General features: G+C 32.6%; 2 protein-coding genes across 4 annotated transcripts; both read right to left on the bottom strand.

The window, feature by feature from the left end:
* Window positions 1–762: 762 nt before the first annotated feature.
* On the bottom strand, window positions 763–5200 carry LOC114367233 (protein REVEILLE 5-like). Of its 3 annotated transcripts, XR_003657139.1 has the most exons (9): window positions 4910–5199; window positions 4523–4579; window positions 3458–3581; window positions 3210–3375; window positions 2966–3088; window positions 2322–2431; window positions 2082–2141; window positions 1482–1573; window positions 763–1288 (listed from the first exon to the last, which is right to left on the bottom strand). XR_003657139.1 is itself a non-coding variant. In XM_028324378.1 (8 exons), exons 3-8 carry the CDS (start codon window positions 3536–3538, stop codon window positions 1178–1180), a joined length of 651 nt encoding a protein of 216 aa, XP_028180179.1. In that variant the 5' UTR covers window positions 3539–3581; window positions 4523–4579; window positions 4910–5197; the 3' UTR covers window positions 763–1177. The 3 variants fall into 3 exon arrangements, 2 of the variants coding, with proteins under 2 accessions (XP_028180179.1, XP_028180180.1); XM_028324378.1 differs by lacking the exon at window positions 1482–1573 and having other exon boundaries at window positions 4910–5197; XM_028324379.1 differs by lacking the exon at window positions 1482–1573 and having other exon boundaries at window positions 1177–1283; window positions 4910–5200.
* A 5206-nt stretch (window positions 5201–10406) lies between these two features.
* Window positions 10407–17758, bottom strand: LOC114425192 (C-terminal binding protein AN-like). The gene is made up of 7 exons (XM_028391999.1): window positions 17088–17758; window positions 16196–16349; window positions 15965–16095; window positions 11939–12715; window positions 11734–11781; window positions 11399–11512; window positions 10407–10789 (listed from the first exon to the last, which is right to left on the bottom strand). The coding sequence occupies exons 1-7, from the start codon at window positions 17643–17645 to the stop codon at window positions 10718–10720; spliced, it is 1854 nt and encodes a 617-aa protein (XP_028247800.1). The 5' UTR covers window positions 17646–17758; the 3' UTR covers window positions 10407–10717.
* Window positions 17759–21810: the final 4052 nt, after the last annotated feature.

Raw genomic sequence — 21810 nt, 5'->3', positions numbered from 1 at the left:
GCCTGTTCGTTCGACTCAATCACATTTTAGCTTAATGGTATGCTTTCATGAGAGGAAAGAAAAATAGAGAGAAAATAAGGATAATGATGTGTTTTATTTTGATTGTTTGAAAATGAAAAGGGAGATGAATTTGGTTTTTAGAAACTATAGATTTAAAACTTCCTTACAACCTTCGAATTTTTCTCCAATACAAATTTGATATTTTCCCCCCTCCCTTCGTCTAAAGATGGTTAGACACTTCATCATGTGGCATTATGTTCATACCAATGCGTGATTGGAGGAACTTATTTTGAGAAGAAAACTGTATTATCAGTTTTGGATTTTTTTTTATAGAATTACTTTGTAAAATCTTTAGTAATCAATCATGCTTAATTCTGTGGCATACAAGATACATGTTACGAAAATATTATTAGACAGTACTAGACTACTAGGTATCTATGGTCCTAACTAGGATATGTAATCAATATTTTCAATGTACAAGAAAGTTCATGATATTTCACTGTGTCGCAAGGAAATTAATTGAGATTTGGACAGTCTTGAATTATGCAACATTTTTTCCATCACATTTAAATGTTTTTTTTTTTACCTTTGTAATCTTTTTTTTCTTAATGTACATACATTTTAATGAAAAATATGTGGATGAGATTAATTTAGGTGCACATTTTAAGTACAGTTAATTCACATCATTTTCATATCTTGATACCCCCTTCTCTTTTTTAAAACTATTGTAACAATTGTCTCACCCAATTTAGTGCGTGTGCATGCATGAAATTAGCACAATTTATATATGCTCTTTATTGGTTTTGGTTTATATATACAACACTGGAAGCACCGCTCATGTATACTAAATTGTAGAAAAAAAGGATCACAGCATTACAGACAGAAGCTCTCAATATTCTGCACAGTACAGCCTCCAGGATACTTAACAGGACTCTGGACTCATTATCCTGCATTTCTATGACAACCATCTTTATAAGATACACACATAAGCCTAAATGACAGTAAATTACATACACGTAAACATCTGCACCCTACAAACTGTTTGTAAAATCTGTAATCCTACCCCTCTTGTGCCCCATATTTCACCATTTGGAGTTAGTGGTTGCTGAGAGGAAAGCTTATTGTGTTTTTGGAAGATATTTAAAATCTATGTTCTTGAGAAACCATTGGTAACACCTTAAGCATATAAGACAGCACTCTCTGATCTGTCACTGAGGGGTTGGTTGCGATGATGACTACCAGATTTTCCCTTCTCCAAGTTAGCATTGTACAACGACAGCAACCTTCTCTGCATTAATTCCGAATGTTTGGTGAAAAGTGAATCATTGAGTATATATTATGATGTTATATTATGGAAAGTCAAATGGAATAAGCCAAGATTTTATTCAGCAAAATGATAGGACAACGAATACTGCTTCAAGTAAGATCCATTGATTAAACACAAAGTAATTCATGTGACATTTAATTGGCTGACCGACTACCTTTTCCTTACTTTTCCATATGCATGTGCCAAGGAATTGTTCTCTTAACGGAATAATATCCATTATATGCTGAGGAAAGTGCAAAGTGGCAGCTATAAATGAATTTCAGATTGTTAATCAGATACAATATACAATACCAGAAATGAGTTTGAAAGCGCTTATTTTATTATTGACAAACTTGAATAATGTAGCGTAGTTGACATTCAACACTAAAACTATAGGCAAATATATAAACAACATAATTGAACTTTTTTTTTTGCGCAAAGAAAAGCATGCAATATAAAAAAAATCGAAGTTCAATTCGGCATCATAAACACTTTCATAAGAAATGTTAAGAGAAAAAAATTCTGTAGTCCCAGAACTAAGTCTTACACTCTATGCAGTTACCAATAACAAAATACCAAGATTGCAAAATCAATATTTTGATTGCATTAACATAAACATACAATTGAAAATATCATCTCATAACAAGCATCATAATGTATAATAAAATCAAGTAGAAGATCAAAAGATGAAAAAGGCATCCAAATGCAATAAATAATTATGTTTGTCAACAAAATACCAAGAGAAGAGATGCATTATTTTAGGAAAAAAACTTACCTCATTCTCAAATTCAGGACTCCTCAAATTGGTGGAGAGGTTTCTCATCGATAGCAATACCTGCAACAGAAAAGAAAAATATAAATCCCCTACATTGGCCTATTAATTTAAGCCATAAACACTAGACTTCCCTATCAAGTATAGTCTGATAGCTCAAACCTTGGACACTCACCAAGTCACCATAAAAAAACAGGGAGAGAATGATATGGAGCCATAGAAAATAATGTTGCGGTCACTTACAGTTTTCACATTTATTGGGTTCATCTGTTTCAGTGTCTGTAGATGATTAGTCGCATTTGGATCAAATACACTTCCAATGAATCTATAGACTTGTGCAAAATCTGGCATTACTGTTTAATAGAACAGATGAATTTGTCAAGAGAAGCATGAAAAGAATAACGAATGCTAATAAAACAGATGATCAACAGTGGAAACATCGGACATCTTGCATGCTACACATAATGATGAATTTAATAGTACTAAGCATTTCTCTTTATAGAAGATAAAGAATGACTTGAACAATAGTAAGTGAATAATAATAATAATTACTATAGTATTAATGTTTCAAAGATTGACATCACATATTTGAATGTGCGGCTTACCCATGCAGTAAACTCAGAATGGAGCAATGATTATAATACGCTTAATTTTTATAAGGTTTGTAGGTGTTGCATTTAATACTTTTTACTCATTAAATACATCAAAATGCATGAGCTGAATTCTGAGGGCAATGTTCCAACTCCTTAGTAGTTAGCCCTAAATCAACTCTTACTTGAGTAAAAGTTTGTCATAATCCAAGTACAAATCATCTGTTTACTATTCACGCTTTTCAGTCAATTTCAGGTTGTATCAAATTAAAATTTGACCCAAGAAAGCATTCTTACCTATAATTGACTTTCCTTGATCACTCTCTTTGCTACTTGGCCAACCCCTAGGAGTGCTCTCATTACTACTGCTATAGCAGTAACTGAAAGGATTGGCTTGTTGAATCACTACCACCATATCATCTAACCATAAAAATGAAAATTCATATGAACAGAAATTTCCACATATCTAAATTCGTCATAGAACAAATACAGAAAGGTAAATACATAATTGAAGTTAAAAAAAAAAAAGGCAGATGAAGACCTAGGAAGACCGATCGGTGGTGCAACATTATAACCCCAAGATGGTAATGGTACACTGCTAACTGGAGTTCTAAGCACAGATGATGAATCTGGCCTATAAATGTTTGATGATTCAGATAAAGCAGATGAAGATTGGAATGGCCGTGCAACTTGGGATATAGTAGGAGCTGATAAAATGCAAAAAATAGAAGAGTTATTCATAAATTGACTAAGGTCACAGATACCTGAAATGAAGTTAGCAACACTAACAATTTTTAGAAGCCTTTTGTGGGTATGGATGAGCAGCTTTTCTCTTTGGACGAGGGGGAGGTACATGTTCACTTGTGCCATTCTTCTGAATTTTCATGAAATATTTCTGTGCATGACTCCTTATCTGCCAAAAAGTGGAAGGGGAGCAAACAATCAATTCTGAAGTTTTGTATAGAAGGATCAAATATATTAAGAAAAAGAAAAGCTACACTATATTTTACTACAAAATTATGAACATCCCACCCCCTGCCACTAGGATCGTATAGAAAAACACGGCAAGTATAAGTTGTGTTTCACTTAAAAAAAATAAAAAGAATAAATAAGTATTGATTTGGTGGAGAAAAAATTATATTAGTATTGTAATAATGGTTGATGTTTAATTAAAGCCAAAAACATAATGTTATGTGTAGAATTTAATGTCATCAATTCATCATCATGTGGAACTCAGGTTTGGGGTTTCACAACTGGCATTTTTTGAAGGAAACTATCATGTCAACCTTTACTCATTTTAAGAGATCCCCCTGTTTTTTGTGTGTATTTGTGCACATCAAAGGTATATATCCCCAACCAACAGCCAGATACTAAACCTTTTAAGGTGGAAAATTCACTAAAGTGGGTATAGGTTCTCTTAATAAACCTTTATTCATACACAGGATTAGAAATCGAACTCTTTACCAATATACTTAAAAAACATAATTACCTACCAACTATGGTGGACCTTTAACAGAAAAATTCTGGAGGAGGAATGCTAGCAACATACACTCTTTAGTCTTTATTATTAGTTTGAATTTATTGAAAATCATAATATAATGAGAGATGTTCGTTAAATAAGATGTGAGACTAATAAAACTTTATAAATTTCAACCAACAAAAAAGACTGTATTCAAAGAGTGTGTTGCTAGCATTTATCATTTCTTGGAATAATCTTAGAGCCCTGTATTAATTAAAGACATTAAAACTGAGTAAGTTCCCTAACTGCCCAATATAGGAATAGAAAAATGTGAAATAACCAATAAATGTCTAATTGTCAATTTTCACGCTCACTTCTTACTGGTATAAAATTACCTAATAACTGTTTTTGAACCTACAAATGCTTCAATCTTCTTCCAGTCACGTTCGAATCTGAAATCAGTCAGGAGAGAGAAACACAAAGTGAAAACCATAGGCACAAACATACAAACAACAAAAAAGAAAAGATTTTTAGACCCCCATGTTGAAAAAGAAACCCAAAGCACAACCCAAAACCAAAAGGGTCTCCACCGCAGCAAAAATCACAAACACAAAACCTTGCATAATTCAGAACCCAAAATTCACCCATCATGATCAACAAAACACAAACACCCAAACAAGTCTGAAATTTTATCATAAATTAAAACTTAAGAGCAAATAGTAACTTCAACAAAATGAATTGATCATAAATTGAAGAGCAAAAAGAAAAAACAAAACACATACAAGTGAAGAGCTTCAAGAAACTTGTCATGCTCTTGGTCAGTCCAATTCTCTCTGGACTTGGTAATGGTGTAAGGTTTTCGAACCTTCTTACTCTGATCCTCCATGTGGAAGGGGTCGAAGAAGTGAAAAGTTTGAGGTGGGTTTGGGTTGAGGGACACCATAACATAAATAACACTAACACTATGTATGTATCTCTTCAACAGCCTCTAACTATTGTTCTCTTGTTTGTGTTGTGCTTTTGGTAGCTTAGCTAAGTTTGAGTGGGAACGAGAGGCAGTGATTTTAAATTCATTTTTCCACAATTCACATGGTAAGACTGTGGCAACAGTGAGTGGGTTGTTTTGTTATTCTTTCTGAGAAAATAACGTTTGAACTAATTTATTTGATGTTGGTAATTTTAAAAAAGCTTAACACTTCTTCCATGGTCCATACCATTTTGTTTGATGTTTCAACAACATTTATTTATTCTGTTTTTTTGTCATTTTATAATATCAATGAAATAATTTTTTTTTATATTTATATCTTTCTATGGAGTGAAAAATAAAAAAAAAAATGAAAATGAAAGGGAGTCTAATAAATATAAAAGATAAAAATATAATAATTTGTATAAAATCTAAAATAATAATGATATATTTCTAAATTTTTATGCCAAATTCTTAAACGTAAAACAATATGGACAAAGAGTAGTGTCTACTTTTGGAGTTTTCAACATGTTTCACTTTATAGTTGATATCACATAACAAGAATTTAAATTGTGATTGTGACTCTAAATTTGTTTTAATCCTTAATATTATAGAGAATTATAGACAAATATAGTCAATGTAATTATTCACAAAGATTCCAAAAAAATAACGCTGTGACCGAAATAATGATTGGAAACTGTTTTTAAAACCTTAACACACTACTAGAAAATGGAAATTAGTGATGGTCAAATCCGTCAATAAGTTAATTTATGACAAACACAATTCGTCGCAAACGGTTAGTGATGGATTTTAAAACCTTATGTAATATGCATTTTTTGTTTTCAATGCAGCTTTGTATGAAAAATTCGACTAATCATTTTTACAGTGAAAAGTGAGGATATATATATAATAAAAACTGTTTGTACCTCTCACATAACTCGATCTTGAATGGTAGAGTTAGGGATACATCATGTTTAAGGTGCAGTTTGAATTTGATACTGCGAACTAGCAAAATATCACCCTTCCCCTTCATCCAATCACCATCCCTCTTCCCTGGATCAGAAAGAGGATATTTAATCATTATTAAACACAATAAGATATTCATAATATGTTAATAAAATAACATTCCATTAATTGAACATTTAAAAAAAATAAATATCTACATTTTTTGTTTCAACTTATTTTTTATATCAATAAAGTAATCTTTCATCAATTAAACTAATATTTTATTAGATAATTGCTAAGTTTATATTTTTTTATGATTTACCTATTTCTAAAGCCTTTATATAATTTTTTTTATCTGTAGAAATCAAAGACAATGTCAAAGTATTTATAATATGTCACACACTTTATTTAATCACCTGAACTAGATATCTTTGACTTTTATAAAATATACGCATGAAAAACATAAATATAGTTAAATATAAAAATAACGATGAAGAAACGAATAAGAAAATAAATAAGAATTATAATGTGAGGTATATATTTCAAAATGTACAAGATAGAATGTAAATTATGGATATAGTACCTTATTTGGACCTCATTTGAAACTTTTCATTTATTTTAATTATCTTACCATTGAAATATTTTTCTCAAGTAATTTGACCCACTGGATGCAGAATAAAGATGTAAACAATTCATGTACTAGGAAAAGATGTCACTAACTAGATAGTATCTTAAACATCACTAAACTCAAAATATCTTTTCGAAATCATAGAATAAAATGCAAGGTTTATGAAAATGATGTATCACCCACATTGAACATGAATCCGTGTTTGTTTGTCCCTTTTTCTCCTCTGAGGAGGAGAGGGGGGCGGGGATTTGGGTTTGGCACGAGGGAGGGATCATAATAGAAGCTGATGAAACTTAGGTCAAAATTCAAGGGGGATTAGCAGCATTGATTTTGTGGAGGACCTAAAAGTTGGCATTTACCTGCTTTTCAGTTTAGAATAACATGCTCTATGTCAACGTCAAACAATGACTGTCTATATCGTCTAAATAAAGAAAGTTTTGCCAAGTTAATAATGTCAATAATGAGTACAAAAATCTATTAAAAATCAGACCAAGATAATTTCTTTATAATTTATTTGTGATATGTGTGTTAGTTATGGTAAACAAAAGGATAAACTACTTAACTACACATCTTTTTTGTGGTTCAAGTCATTTTAACTTTTCATATAACTTTGATTTGTAAGACAATCTTGTTATATTAATGTCCAAGGGAATTATCTTTTGAAAATGAGTGTTAATTAGCAATATATTTTCTATCACACTCCTTACACATTATTTGTTACTTTCTCCGGTCCTATTAGTCATATTCTAGAAAAAATACTTGGTCCCATGGTTATCAAACTCGCGTTTTAAATTATAGAATCGCACGATTTTACGATTTCATTAAGCCTTAGCGAATTAAATCGGAAGCAGAATTGAAAATGGAGTAGACTTGTCTGAGTTAGCACAGACTCGGCGAGTTTGGATAGACTCGCGAGTCTACCCTCAATCCGCGGGTTTAAAGAAAACTCAAAATGACGTCGTTTTTGTGTTTTCATTTTTTTTCCCTTTTTGATTTTTGTCAAATGTTTTTTCCCTTTTTACTGATGAAGTCTGCAACTGCTTATTTTTCAAGTGTTTTCCCCTTTTCACAGTGGTGGACCCATTGCAAAGGAGTTGATTCCCAAGCTCACTGTTGTGAGGAGAAATTTATCCTCCAAGCTGGGGGTAGCAATACTAGATATTAACGTAAGACCATCTTTTCTCAAATTATACATTTTTTGGAATGGAGTTAATTTTTACTTCTATATACATTTCTCATTAAAATGTTAAATACAGGTTCAACCAGTCATTACCTCTACCATATTACTAATGCGGGTTGGAGGAATTCTATTTGTGCTTGGCAGTACATTTGGATCTTATCTTCTGGTAAGGGCTTGTTCTCTTAGCTTTGAAAGGAATAGAAGTTGTCATTCTTAAATTTACTTTTTCGATTTTGATCTTTGTTTTGGTACTAAAGAATTATAACCCTGATTTCTATTTTTTTTTCTTTTTCTAGTTCTTGTATTTGGGGCTTTCTACTCCAATTCTATATGATTTCTACAACTATAGATCTAATATCCCTGAATATTATTTATTGCTGAATGATTTCATTCAGTTATGTGCAAACTATTTTTATTTCCTATGTTTTTATATGATGATTTTACCTGTGTAAGAACTTTAATATAATGTGTTCACTTTGGATGGCAGAGCACAACACTTTGCGGTGTATTGCTATTTTTTTTATAAAGATGAAGTACTAGATTACCAGAAGGCAAATCAGGAAGAAGATCTCAAAAGCAAAGACAATTTAGAAATTAGAAAAAGATATGTGTAATTGTTTCACTGAAAAGGTTATTAAATTTCTTTGTTGCAGCGTTATGCTTAAACCTTTTTGTGTTGATGATTTTGTATGTTGGCACATAATTTGGTTATGAATATGCTTAAGCATTCTCATACCATTCTGTTGTACATGCACTAAGAATTTGATTATTTTCATTTATTTTAGGGTTGAAATATTTACTTATGATTTTATATATAGCAATATTAATATTAATTTTTATTTGAGTAAACTCTTATGAGTTTACGATTTAATTCTACGAGTCAAGTTTATGAAACTCCCCACGAGTCTAAGTAGAATCGTGAGTCTAATAACCTTGCTTAGTCCTATTTATAAGTCATCAACTAACCTATTAATAATGATTTTTCAATTCTGTCATTTATACTATTTTCAACATTTCATTATTAGGAAAGAGAAATATTGAGATTGAAGGTTGTTATTGGTCCATATCCATTGATGATGATAGTAGAGTAATGGGTGAATATTAATAATGTCTTGAAAGAGAGAGAATGTGAGATGATAATTTAGGCTAAACACTTAATTAGTTATTAATGGAATTAGTTGGATATATAATTATGTTATGGTATAATTAGAAACTTGTTTTATTTTTAGACATATTTAATAGCTTAACTTCCCTTTTTTATCTTGATGATTCGATTGAAAGTGACCAATATATAGGACTGGAGGGAGTATTAGTTAAAATTTATTAAAAACTATAAATTAATAAGAAGAATTATTAAATCTGAAGTGAGACTCACAAATTTTAAGGTTTTCAATAATTTTTAGCTGATAGTGTGTTTAAAGGTACTTGATGGTAACATTTCTCTTTACTAGATAGCTCAAAGTGATTTATAGTAAAAAAAATAATATAATAATTACTTTAAAAGTGACATTTTATGTGATTTTTTAATTGTTTGATAATATAAAAATATTTATACTAATGTATCAAAATTAAATATTTAAATTCATAATTTAAAATGATGAAAGGTGACAACCCAACAAATAATTCATATACAATTAATGGTAGGACTTATTTAGTGGTTAAGATAAAAAGATGAAATATGATCAATTATCGTATCATATTTTAATCAATTGTTTGGTTAGTTAATAAAATACAATGAGGGTACTCTTTGTATTTATTTTGTCACGTTCATTAGTTTAGAAGATAACCTAAGGGATAATTGGGTTAAAAACAAATACGATAGGATATATAGCCTTCCAATTCTGCATAAAAAACATGAACGTATCACATTCTCCTTTTGTTATCACTTCGCCATCCGATACGTATACAATTACCCATAAACAAGCGACTCATTCACTAATTAAAATCAAGAAAAATTTGAGTCAAGGTAGGTTGAGTGATGGCAACTGACCATGATATTGATAGGTTAGAGTCTTAGAGAGTAGAGCGTGGAAACTAACGCATAATAAAAATTAATTAAGGAAATGTTGGCAAGAAAACTAGCAATATATACAATTATATATAGACCGGACAATCATTCCTTATAGTTCTCAAGCAGTCATGGATGGAAAATGAATACAATACTAGGAATGAGAAACTGGTCCAGTAATCCACTGGATTTGCCGTTAAGATGACAAACAAAATGAAGAAAAATAAAATAAATAAAATTACTATACTGATAAAAAAAAGCATTTAACATAATCTTAAATACTTAAAACTATTTTAAAAAGTAAACATTAAATATTTGTAATAGTTTTAATGTATTTATTTTCCTTTTCAATTAATATTTTCTATTTTCATTTCCTGAACTAGTGTCTTCGATTTTATGTTCAATTGATATAATTTGTATCAAGTTAAATTTATTTATAGAATAACATGCTAATTTTTTAAAAATAAAATAAAATAAAAAACATTTGTGAGAATTAATAATATTGAATTATAAATAATATTATAATTATAATATAAAAAGAAACAGTTAAACCATTAGACTGGGTCAATCACTACCTTGCTTCAATACTTGCGATTTTCAGAAGCTTGATAATAGGGGTTACAGTTACAGGTCAAACTGCAACAGGGCAAAGCCAAAATATCATCACACGAGGGCCAAGTTCATCACTCCAATGAAATCTCACTAAAGTTCCTCAATAAATCATAAATGAAAAATAAAAAATTATGCTCTACACTATGAATACATTCCAATCTTTCACAAAGAGACATTTGAAAGATCATTAAGTCACGGGACTGGAGAAATTTACAAGCTCCTCCCTTTTGAGTATTACAGACCTACAATCACTCTATTCAAGCCAACGAGTAACTCCATCTTCGCCTACAGTTGCCAAAATCTCAACGCGTACATCCAAAACAGCCTATTGTTTGTGTCAATAGGAGGAAACGCAGAGATCAACCAATCAGTTTGCAGAAATTTTACAAACTAAATTATCAACTTATATATTGTTATAGCTATCTGACAAACATGTGAATATAATATAACAATGAAGCAACACAAATTAAGGTATGTGTAGTGTAATGCATCAGGGAGATGACTTGCTCAGGTAAACTGATGAAAGAACTTCATAGTTTATCAGAATATAATGCTTTGTAAGGACATAACTTCTGTTCACAGGAAAAACCTAGACAGTGGATAAACTATCTATGTAAAATTCTTCAGGTCAATCAAAGATCAAGACAACCAAAAGGACAAACGAAGAAACAAAACGAGCCCTTAAAAGCAATCTTCTACATCTCTCCGACATATGTTCCTTATATGCTTTGAGGAAAATTAGGAAATATAGTGCTGGAAAATTATATGTTATAACCCATTATGGAAAACCTCAACCAACGCCACATGCAGCCAACTAAACTAAAATGTTTTGCAACTAGTTACCAGATTGCAGAGGAACCATCTAAATCTCATATATGTATCAAATATAGATAGATTGCAACAGAATTACATAAAGATAACAAAGAGAACTTACTGATGGGTTTCTACAGTTCACCAGTCTGCATTCCTGTAAGGAACCTTCTAGAGTCCAGTTCTCCCAAACATCAAAACTATGACTAGCAAATACAAACTCCATTCTTCTATTGATCTGCAAAATGACAGTTTATAACCAAATTAAGGGCCTTGTGTTTGCAGGGTAATATAACATAGTAGAGTTAGTCATATATCTAAATATTTAACTTTCATTGAAAATACACCACTCAAAAATAGAAATACAGCATGCAAAAGAATCAGCATATATGATAATAATCAATTCTAGAGGAAATCTATGATAAAATTGATAAACTCCGAGCATTATAATACACTTACCTGCAATAATTTTCCACCAGCAGCAAGGGATCGCAATCCAATTGTGTCCTGAAGCAAATGTATTAACATTCAAATATCAGCTAATTTGCATCACCCGTGAGTTAAAAATACATGTTACACCATTCTAAACTACTATTTTGAAGCACATGCTGGCATATAATAATATTAAGTGCCTTGGATAATGCAAAGTTCCTTTGAGACGAACCTTGCTTCTGAAGATGATGAGGAACTGTGCAGCAGGGTCTCTTTTTGACACATTTGACATGGAATCCATGATCCAACCTCCACCTTTAACCCTTTGCCTTGAGACATGAAGTGCAGAACAGTCTCTTGCATACAGAGCAATAATATATCCATCTTTCAATAGTTCAGTACAGTTTCCACTAAGTCTCAGACTTGACTTTATGACTTGAGCACCAGTGGGTTCTTGCATAGATTCTATTGGAGTTTTTCTATTTCTTGAGTCTTCAGAGCTAGAGCTCAAAGCTTGGTCAGTGCCACTCATAGCAGTATCATCTCTCTGAGATGTGCCTTCTTTCTCCAGTGCAGAAGGATCTTCATGTTTTTGTTGGGACTTGTGACGGGTATGCCTTTTTTTGGCCTTTTTACCTGACCTGCTGCGCCTTCCTTCAGATCTAGCAGAGGTACTCTGAGACAAACTTGAAACCTGATGCTGGGACGAAGACTCTTTCATTTGAGTACTTATTTTCTTTTGGGAATTGTCAGGACTTACATGAACATCATCTGTTTGCTCTCTAACAATAATCTGGAGAGCATTTCCGTTGTATTGCTGATCAGATTGTTCGCTTTCATTGTCAACCTCACTCTCTTCTTCCACATCTGACATGGCATTCTTTGGTATAATTCCATCAATGAAGAATGTTTGCAATATAGATATAGCTTTCTCCCTTATTTCCATCCAAACCTCTTCACTGTAATCTGCACTTCGAGGAAGTATCAACACGTTAGGCATCTCCTTCACCTGACGCAGACACACACAAAGTATGTTAGTATAATCTATCTATTAAAACTATCATTGTTGTAGACTGACAGACGTAATCTAATATATATATGATTATGAGTGAAAAATATAAAAGTAAATTCCATCAAGTCAACAAACTTTTGCAAAACCTATTTTATTTTGAAAATACAGCTTTTCCATCCACCCCATTATTGCTTTGATAAAGAATAATCATATTCCAAAGCAGTGTGTGTTTGGGAATGCGTTACATTTCCCAATTCACACTTTCCAAGACAATTTTCCACTCTCCTAGGAAGTGAACATGACTGGAAGGAAATGTAGCTTTTGCGTTCAACGGAAATCTAATGTGAATACAAACATACCCCAAGTCTACTGGATGAGATGGCCTGAAGACAAGTTTAAACATATGTGGGCTTGTAAAACTTTAGTAAAGAAACCTTTCACCCTGATTATCATTTTCAGTGTGGTTAGAATCGCATGAATTGTATGATTCGTATCCTGACTTGATATGAAAGGTTATAACGGGACTCATTTTTTACCTTGAATCGTCTGCTAAATTGTGCAAATCACTTCTGTATTGGAAGAATTGATAATTGGAGCCTTAACATGTGACTCTTGTGCAATGGATCATGCACAAAAAATAGGTAGGGTCACAATAGCCAGTTCTGAGAAAAACCCCATTTTAGGATCAACAAAACAATAATTGCATTACATCTGTCAATATGCCACAGCCTGTTTACTACGATTGTCATAGATTACTAATGTGTGCATCCCATTATCGTGGAAAAGGCGCCTTATCTTTCTAATCAGGTAGGTTTGTGCAAAGGCCATAGCTATCAATCATTGACAGTAAAACCACCAAATTTTCTTTTTGCAATTTTTTTATAAAAATGGAGGAAAAGTGGCAAAGTCCTTTCCTATTATGATCTGAAGTCAGAATATTAAAGTATGAAACCCTAGGGTTGGTGGTCCCTACTCTTCACCTTCAGACTCTTGGACATGTTCAACTTTCTGACTCTACCATTGCTTTTGGTGCTCGGTGTCCTCTCCATTAATGCCTTCCTTTACTCAGTTCTGGTCCCCCCTGCGGGTCCCTTTCCATATCTCTTCTCATGTCTTCTGCTCTTGGTTGCTGTTGAATTTTTTTTTAGTGGGTGCATTGGATCAGACAGAGAAAAAAAAGGACATTGATATCACATGGAGCCACTATGAGTGTTCCTCCATATAGGCTTTTAGTTAAGTATTTTTCACATACTTATAGGTGTGGTATTGCAAGGATGAAGCATCACTTTGCTAGAATAAAGGAGAATGTTAGTGCTTGCACATCTATTCATGATGAAGTTAGAGAGATATCTTTGAAGCTTTTAGATAAAGAAGAGGCAAATAATCAAGAATAATTTGAAGTTGGTATCCAAGATGCTACATAAAAAGGAAGGAATATCAGCATCTATGAAGCAAAAGACAATGAATGAGATGTTGATGTGATTTTTGTTGAGGCAGATCAACTCTCTAAATATGCCCAAATTCCTTCTGACCCTGTAACCCATTTGAAGCTCTATCATCTATCATCACTCAAGACTAGGTTTATCACTTGCTTAGCATTGCTTTTACTATTCTACAACTAGAAGCCCATTCCTCTAAAGCAAACATAGATATAAGAGCATTCTTTTATTGTATAATGCAAATAAATGCATAATATTAAGTTGCAAACTTGTCACAACTGGTCTTGCTAAATCCATTCCCTAGGAATGCTTTCTATACAAATTAAGGACCCATGTATGCCTATATATTTAAATTGTGATTTTCTTTGCATTTGCAATGATAGTATAGAAAACCAGGAGCCCTCCAATGTCCTTAAGGACTAAAATTAAGGTAGTGAGCAGCACAAGGGGACAAAAATAATTTAGTTCTCTTGTCCTCTAACATTTTCCTTGCTTCCACAATACCTCCACCAAGCTGTCCAATAACTCAAACATTTGCTTGACATCCTTTATTATATCATTAGTATCAATAGAATTCAAGAAAACAGTCCCACTTGCACTATTAACAAGAAGATTTATAGGTGGCCTCCCTTTCCCATCTATCTGACCATCACATCAAAGCACAACCCCATTACTTCCATTTACTCATATTTCTCTAGACATTTTTGGATGTTATCAATTGCTTTCTTCAAAAGAGAAACCCTCACCTCATGATAAGTAGGAGGCTTCAAACCCCTACCATATTCTCCAACCACCTTTTTATATTTGGATAAAAAGTGGAGTCCTTACCATCCAAATTAAATGGTAAACGGTAATGCATTACCAAATTCACATTATCAAATTTCTTGAATAATTGATTTTCAAGCTACCAATTTGAAAGGCTATACTGAACAAGTCAAGGAAACAGTTCTTGGTTCAACTGTCAAACTAGTTGGTCTAGTCTCGTTATTTCAACAAATTACCATAATTTTTTTTCAATTTTTTTCCAGGTGGCCACAGTGCCATCTATTGTTTCCAATTTCACCATATCCCCTTTTTTTCTTGGAGAAACAAATTTCATTAGGATGCTTTTTCTTTTCCAGTTATGCTGAGAATTATGACAAAACTATTGAATTCATTAGACATTGATTCCTATACTGACAAGTTTCCTACTATTTAATTGATTTTCTTTCATCTGTAACAGATGATGCCCATATTTGGTTGTATAAAAGATGATTATTTAATCACTCTATTCAACATATATCGATCAATTTATATTCCCCTAATTCTGTCATTTTTTCATGTGATTTGGAATACTCAAATGGTCAATTCCTTTTTTTTTGTTTTCCATCTTAGTTTTTCTATTACCCTTGTGAATGAAAACAAGGGAATCTTCCATTATGATCTGGATTAGTGGATTGGACTTTTATAAATATCTCTAACACTGTTTCTTTCACTCACTGTATCCACCACAGATAGTGTTGTTTACTATGAGGAGTTTGATTATTTCACACACAAATACATGGATAACAACTGCAAACATGTACTTAAGACCATGCATGTCCTGCTTAAAATTGGCCATCTCCCCATTTTTTAGAAAAAAGAAATGGTTGGACCCTTGAGGATAGTTTTGTTCTTCTGACAGAAGTAAAACTTCCTCTGAAACATTTGAGTTCTAGTAAGAAGGGAAAGGAACAATAAGTTGTGAATGAATCAGTAGTTTAGACATTTGTGAATGCCTGCATCATACCTTGTAAATTAAAGAATTCAAAACCTAAATTTACCGTACCCATGCTTCCATCCATTGAGGCCCTTCTGCCCCATCCAAAGCACATCCAGCTAAGGTTCCATCAATCAAGAGCTGCTTTACAGCACAATCATCCAAAAGTTGACTACTGCCCGTATTTACAATAAAAGCTCCTATGAAAACATTAGAAACATTATGAATTTGTGAAGATAATTCAAACCACAAATAACTAACAGAATCAAAGAAATATATAACATATGAACAAGTAAATACCAGGTTTTACATGTTGAAGACATTCAGCATTAATAATCTGCATTGTTTCATTTGTTAAAGCACAATGTAGTGATATAAGATCACTTGCAGCTAGTAAATCATTAAGAGTATCCATTCTTCGTGCTGCAGGAGGGAACTTTACTTTTCCTTTTTCCTGTGAGTGCAAGGTTGAAGACAAAATTAGCCAAAAATATAGTATCCAGTCAGCTGTTTGGGATTAGTATGTTCCAAAGAAACAAAAGAATAATGGAAATCAAAGAGCAGATTATGAAATACACATTCAGAAGTAGAAAAATAGAACAACCAGGCCTTATATTCTGTAATCCCCTTTCACTTAAGCTACTGGTAGTCAATTGATTGTGTACGTGCACGCTTGTGCACGGTCGTTAGGGAAACAGAAACCTTAAGGCACAAAAAAAAAAACCCAAAATAAAGATAACATTGCATGATTGTTTGAGGAAATATGAAGGCTCGATCCCCCAACCCCCTTAACAAAAGCTGGACCTGTATCTCCTCAAAATTAAGAAATAGCATTTTCCCGTATAAGTGATTTCATACCAAATAGCATTTCTATTATAGTAATTCTACTTTTTTGTCTGGTTTCTTGTTATACTTCAATACGGTTGCAATACCGTTACTACACATGCTAATCATGAAATCCAAACTGTTAAACACCAGTTGCAATTCCACAAAATTAAAAAAAAAAATCCTTCAGAATCATGCAATAATGCTACAATGATGACATTTTTTTAATCACCAAGTCTCGCAAACAATTGGCATGCTAATCACAAAATTAAAGCATAGAAACCTCAATTACTACTTAAAATTTCAACGGAAAAAGGTTTTTCAATCAATTAAACAAACTGATCGAAGAAGAACAAGAAGAAGGTACCGCGCGAGCATCGAAATACAGCACGCTCATTTTGAAGGCCAAGCTGCGAGTGGCCAAGGACCTAGCGGAAGAGGAGATTCCGACGATGCCGAGAACGAGGCCGCGGCAGCGGCGCATGCCGCGGCAGAGCGGCTGAACGGAGCCGAGCCAGCCGGAGGCGGAGAGCGCGTGGCGGGAGAGGAGGTGCGTGCGGCGTAGGAGGCCGAGGAAGAGCGCCATGACAGTGTCCGCGATCTCCTCGGCGCGCGAGGTGTCGACGTGGACGAGGCGGAGGCCGAGGTCAGCGGCGAGGGCGGAGTCGACGGCGCGGTCGGCGGACCCAAGGCAGAGGATGAGGTGGTAGGAGCGGAGGCGGCGCTGGGCGGCGCGGGGGAGGTAGGCGAGGGAGTGGAGGAGCACGGCGGCGGCGGACTCGATCTTGCCGTCGGAGAGGCGGCTGAGGGGAACATGTTCGACGGTGGCGACGCCGGCGAGGGATTCGAATTCGAGGGAACAGTCCTCGACGCAGTTTAGGGTGACGACAAGGGGGAGAGGCGCAGGGTTGTTACGGTGAGGCATTGCCGCACACGATTGGATCTACTACTCACTCCTTCCTCTCTTGCCTTCTCAGTTATGCTAATGCTTTCACTTTAGAACCCTATGTCTGTTGTCGCCACTTTTGGGACCAGCCATTTACAAGCGCCTAAGAAAAAGGGATTTTTTTTTAAATTAATATTTTAGCCCCCGCTAAATAAATAATTGTTTTTATATAATGGAAAATTATAATAAATCACTATTTTTAATATAATTTTTTTGGTAATGAGTACTTTTAATTTATAATTATATTTTAGCTTACATTCAATAATTTAAATTGTAATATAAGATTATTTTTAATTATTAATATTTTAAAAAACTATTAAAATTTAGAATAAATAATTATTTTGGTCTTTAAAATGTATAAATCAATCACAATTTAATTTCTGAATTTGTAAAATATTATGTCCTGCAATACGTTATGTTGAATCATTTTATCATTAAACATAATGTTTAATATAATAACCAATTGACATGAAATTGTAAAATTCAATATCATTAAGTTATAGAGAAATTAAATTTCAAGCCATGATTGTTAAGGTATTACTTCTACTCAAAGAGATTACTTCTTTTTTTTCCAATTGTTACTGATGACAATTCTTGTCATTTAAGCTATCAAATACTAGAGTTTAAGCACTGATTTATAGTTCAGGCGACTAAAATGGTGTAAGAAAGTGGTTTCCAGTAAACAAATTACTTTATAGTGTTAAACAAGGTTACACAAAATAAATGCAATATGCATGAGAGACCATATTTTGAACATCAGAATTACATGAGTATGGACAGAGAACCAAGCAGCACTGATAGATAGCATAATAAACCAAACCATACACATTAAGACCTATAGAACTTTAGTATATTACATGTTCTTATCTTTAGCTGAAACAAATAGGTTCTATGGTCTATTTAAGTACAAGACTTTGCACGGACAAATCACAAGTTCTAAAACATTTTATTAAAATATTGATGATAAATGAACGTATATATCACCCTTCTCACTAATTGAAGCCTCGTTAATTTGCCGACTTGTGTGCTGTTGTTGCCGCTGAATGAACTTCCCATGATATTTTTGGAAGGCTTCTAGTTGCATTGTCCATAAAAAATGCAGGTTTTGTAGGCACTAGTGTGAGAGAGAACAACTATTTAGCATGAGTGCAACGTTAGCCATGATTGGTCTGTTGGCTAGATTTTCTTGAACACAGATTAAACCAATATGGATGCATGTTATCATTTCTTTCTGTGAACTACAGTTTAATGATGAATTCAGGGCCGATCCAACATAAAGTAAGACCTAAAGCAAAAATTAAGACAAACATTTTATTTTAAATGTGATAATTATATAGTAAGTTCTTTTGCCAGCATACATGAATTTGTTGCCAACACATATGAGGCCTCTTTGCTTTATAAAAACAAATAGCAAATAATTTTTTCTGTAAATGGACCTAAAGCTTGAGATTTAGTTATCTACCCTTGAGCTGACCTTGGATGGATCTATAATATTTGTAACTGTCCCTCTTGCCAGTTTCTCCATGCCATCAAGAATTTGCACAATAGCAAATAATGAAATATTAGTAGATCACCAAATTCTATTTCTTCATTAATACTTGCAACAAGCTGAAGATCCACCACCCACGTCCACGCCAACCAATATCTACTTAATAGTAAAACATTTTATGGCCATAGTTACTGCCAATAAAAGCAATATTTATTTCCATTGAGGGTGCTTTTTGTTGTAGATATGGAAGCAACACAAAGCAGCACTGATAGCATAATAACCAAACCATACACTTTAAGACCAATACAACTTTCATTTATATTACATGTTTGTGTATTAGCTAAAACAAATAAGTTCTATGGTCTATTTAAGTACGATACTCTGCATGGATAAAATTCAATAAAACTTAGTATTAATAACATTGATGCAAATGCATATATCCCCCTAGCTATGATCAGAATCTAGCGAGGGTATAGCTCAGAAATTGAAGCCTCGCTTACTGAGTCGTGAGCTGATTTAGTTGTGGATTGATTCGATCTTGTTGTCCCTGATTAACTTCCCATGACATGTTTGGAAGGCTTGTAGTTGCACTATCCATAAGAAAAGCAGGTTTTGTAGGCACTGGTAGAGTGATAGAACACCTATTTAGCATGAGTGCAACGTTAGCCATGGTTGGTCTGTTGGCTAGATTTTCTTGAATACAGAGTAAACCAGTGTGGATGCATCTTATCATTTCATTTTGTGAACTATTGTTTAATGTTGGATCTATAATATTTATAATCAGTGAAGGATCTAGAATTTTTGGTCAGACAAGAAATAGTTTATAATATTTTTATAAAAAAATATCATAATTTTTTATAAAATATTTAATTTTTTATAAAATAATTTTTATGCATTCTTATTGAAAATATTATGTGATTGTTTCAGTACCAATATTACAAAAAGAAATCTTTATATAAGTATTCAACCATTTATCTACTCTAATGTGATTAAACATTTTATTCTTCACAACATTGTATAAAAACATTTTAAATGTCAAACTTTGATAACTCATTTCTTGCTCTATTTAAAAATTAAGATGAAATCACTCAAATGTAATGTAATAGTAAATGAATGATGTGTTCCATTGAATGTTTATTAGAAGAGTTGGAGTATTAAAATTTGGATTATTATTTTGGCCCTTTAAATTTTTTTGGTTCAATTTAGTCTTTTTATATTTAAAAATTTCAATTTGATCCCTTAATTTATTTATATTAAATTTAATTTAATCTATTTTTTTTAAAAAAAATTAATTAGGTCTTTATTTTTTAAAATGGAATAAATTTGGTCTCATTTTTTGAAAACATTTAGAGATAGTAGAAGAAAAATGAGATTAAATTGAATACATTTTAAAAAATAAAGAACCCAATTTAACCTTTTAAAACTAAAGGGACTAAATTGAACCTAAAAAAATAAATTAAAGGATCAAAATAATAATTAAATCTAAAAATTAAAAGGATAAAATAGTAAAATTAATATCAATTTATTTTTTTTATTTTATATTTTGTATATATTTAAAAAATACTATCTTATAGAAAAAATACCTATTTTTTATAAGGGTATTTTTTTTAATATACACATATAAATAAAAAAAATTAGTGAAGGCAATTATGCAACACATGCATTCGTCCCTGTCTGTAACTGTCCCCTCTTGCCAGCTTCTTCATGCCTGCAAGAATTTGCCCAATTGTAAATAATTAACCAAATATTAGTAGATCACCAAATTCCATTTTCCTCATTAATATTTAGGAGGCCACAATCTTTTAATTCGTACATTTAATTGGAAGGGCAAAATAGTATTCAGAAAAGGAAGACTTACAAAGTTTAGCAGATCTTCTATATTCTCCCCATGACGAATACCATGTTTTTTTTTTTGCCACTTACAATCTCAAGAACTATTACACCAAAACTAAAGACATGTGATTTTATTGAAAATTATCCATGCATTACACACTCTGGTGCCATATATCCACTACATGTCAATATGAACAAGCTTAATTAGAAAAGTATGTTATGATTCGTTACGGTAGTAATTTTTCACTATTTCCATTTTACATCCATCCATTGATATTAACGTTCTAATTTTAATTTCATACTAGTGTTAAAGTAATGTATGCTATCACTCAAACATCAAATTATATTTAAACGATCTTAACTATTATAGCAATTAATCAAACGTTAGACTCTTTTAGTAAATTAAGCTCCCATGACATTAGAGCATATTCTAATACTTACTAGGTTCCAACAACTTGTATTTTCTTGTGTTTGGCATGAAACAATCAGTCTTGCTATATATACCAAAATCTGGTATTTTAGGAATCATCTTTTCGTCTAAGGGAACATTGCTTGCTTTGAGATCATGATGTATAATGCACAGTGCAGTCGTTAATCCTCATGAAGATAAATAATACCTCGAGCAATACCTCTAATGATTTTGTATTGTCTATCCCAATCCAGTTGTGCTTTCTTTGTTGGATCTGTATGTGTCAAAGCCAAATGAATTTTAGAGTTATGTTAATGTAGTTGGCGGTCTATTTCATGAACCGGAACGAAAGTGATAGAGCAAAAGACTAACTATGCTAATATTTAAACCTACCAAATATGAAGTAATCAAGG

Source organism: Glycine soja, chromosome 9, assembly GCF_004193775.1.
Source record: "Glycine soja cultivar W05 chromosome 9, ASM419377v2, whole genome shotgun sequence".
In the NCBI taxonomy this organism is placed as follows: Eukaryota; Viridiplantae; Streptophyta; class Magnoliopsida; order Fabales; family Fabaceae; genus Glycine; species Glycine soja.
This window is presented reverse-complemented; position numbering and strand designations above follow the sequence as displayed.